The sequence below is a fragment of the Triticum dicoccoides genome, chromosome 7A, assembly GCF_002162155.2.
Source record: "Triticum dicoccoides isolate Atlit2015 ecotype Zavitan chromosome 7A, WEW_v2.0, whole genome shotgun sequence".
In the NCBI taxonomy this organism is placed as follows: Eukaryota; Viridiplantae; Streptophyta; class Magnoliopsida; order Poales; family Poaceae; genus Triticum; species Triticum dicoccoides.
This window is the reverse complement of record NC_041392.1, coordinates 264684429-264686795: the sequence shown is the minus strand read 5'-3', so window position 1 is coordinate 264686795 and position 2367 is coordinate 264684429. Positions and strand designations below refer to the sequence as shown.

General features: G+C 53.7%; 1 protein-coding gene across 1 annotated transcript; it reads left to right on the top strand.

Moving 5' to 3' along the window:
* Window positions 1–280: 280 nt before the first annotated feature.
* On the top strand, window positions 281–764 carry LOC119334452 (nascent polypeptide-associated complex subunit beta-like). Its single transcript, XM_037607014.1, has 3 exons — window positions 281–348; window positions 441–589; window positions 708–764. The coding sequence occupies exons 1-3, from the start codon at window positions 281–283 to the stop codon at window positions 755–757; spliced, it is 267 nt and encodes an 88-aa protein (XP_037462911.1). The 3' UTR covers window positions 758–764.
* Window positions 765–2367: the final 1603 nt, after the last annotated feature.

Here is a 2367-nt window from a genome sequence, read left to right as displayed (position 1 = left end):
GTCCCACGTTCACGCGTGAGATCTGCCCCATGGCGATGCTCGATCCAGGCAGGCCTAAGGAAGGAGAGCGGTCGGCTCCCTTCCTCCTCTCCGGTGAGCCTGAGCGATGCACCCCCTCCCCTCACCGCCCACCGGTGCTGACGTCGCGACCCACCCGCTCCGGTAAGGTCAGTCCCCTTCTCCTCCCACACCCCTCCCTCCAAATCGCGCGCTCAGATCAGGTTCCCCGCCGCAGGGACGGAGATCTCACAAGTTGTATGTTTGGTGGCTGGTTCCACAGATGAACAAGGAGAGGCTCATGAAGATGGTCGGCGCCGTCCACACTGGCGGCAAGGGCACCGTGCACCGGTAGGTCCTCCTCCTCAATTGGCGCGACCAATCTGTGGAAAAGGTTGGGATTGCAATTGCTAATCTGGCTCGGTGGCTGGGGTCTGGTGCAGGAAGAAGAAGGCGGTGCACAAGACGGGGACCACGGACGACAAGCGGCTGCTGAGTGCGCTCAAGAGGGTGGGCGTCAACACCATCCCCACCATCGAGAAGGTCAACATCTTCAAGGAAGACCTCGTCATCCAGTTCCTCAACCCCAAAGGTCTGTTATTTATTTCCTTCATGGTGTCTCTGCATACTCGCCGCTTGCTTCTGCTTACCATGTGGAGCTGCAGATGGAGATTACTCACTTGTTTGTGTCCAGTTTTCTGTCGATGCAGTGCAAGCGTCCATCGCCGCAAACACATGGGTGGTCAGTGGGACTCCCTAGACCAAGATTATGGATCCATCTCACTTCTCTATCATTTGGCCAAGATGATGATGATGCAAGTTGTAACATTCTTAGATTGGATTTATGGATGCATCGCTTTAATGCAACAGCTAACCCTCATTTGCATACATTCAAGCGAGATCCACTGGTTGTTATTGATGCGGAGCATCCCATGATCATCCCCATGGACGCACCTACAACTCCAACGACACCACTTGGACCAATGACAAGAGCCCAAGCCAAGGCTATCGAAGATAAGGTGAACTCACTCGTCTCCGAACTTCCACTTTCTATGCATGAGACATGGCTACTACCTAAGTCCGAGACGTTGTGCATGATCAGGTACCAAGAGGACCCTCCCGGAGATCCACGTGAAGATGTACAAGCCCCCAAGTCCACGGATGAAGAGACTCAACGAAAGGAGACAAGAACACCTCCTAGGCCCCGGGCATCCGGCCGTGACCCCAGACATCTGGCCCCTGGAGCGTCGTCCACTACAGCAGCAGCCAGCCGCCGAGCATCTACACGCCCCGGACATCTGGTCCTAGCCCGGACATCCGGCCCTGCCCAGAAATCAGGCCTCAAGCCCGGATATCCGGACACCCCCGAACCTGAGTGCAACATGGCCAGATTCACCAGCCCGGACATCCGGCCTCCACCACCCGGACATCCGGCCCTCCGCGAACGGCCGAACATCCGACCCGACGCCCAGACGTCCGGCCTCCCTATCTGCGCACAGTAAAGGGATGAGGCCCATGTACCCTTTCTACCCCCTAGATTATATATACTCCACCTCGTCTAACTTTCTAGGGTTAGCAAAGGATTAGCTCATATTTTGTGTGAGAGCTTTGCTCATCCACTTGGTTACCTTCTCATGGGAGATTCGAGCCTCCACCGGAGAAGATCCCCCAAGCGGATTCAAGACCCCTCTTTAGGGAAGAACTCAAGACCTCCTCACGGAGAAGACCGGTTACCGTGTATCAACCGTTGTTAACTTTGGATCATGTCTCTTCCCCTTTGTACTCGAGGATCTAGCACATGTGTAACTTGTTCTTGTTAGTTTGAGTGTTCCTCTTGTTTTTCCATTGTGTTTTCTCTCGTTTCCCTCCTCGTGTTCTTCGTGTTTGTCGCGGGATCCGCTCCTATCGTGAATGATCGGCCGATTAGGGTTCCACCCTACATCATCTTGGTATCAAGAGCCAAGTTGATCACGATTTCGGAGCCTCCCCGTTGTGTTGCTAGCCTTGTTTTTGTTGATTTTGTCCCTAATTCGAAAATTCCCCACAAAAATAGCCCCCAATTTTTTTGTGATTTGTTGGTGTGATGAAGTTTTGTTGGATTTGATCCGCGGATTTCGTGTGTTGCAGGTAGATCTAGCTTTCCACCCACTTTTACCCAATTCCCATCCACAAATTTCTCCGAATTTTGCCCGGATTTGACCTCTCCTCGCGACGATTTTGAATCCATCCACGGATCTAGAGCCCGGACATCCGGCGCCCCGTACATCCGGCCATCAGGCCCGAACATCCGGCCCCTCGCACCACCATTTCCTCTCCACCGCCCATTTTCCGCCCATTTTTCGCCAAATTTTGTTCTGGTGCCCACATATA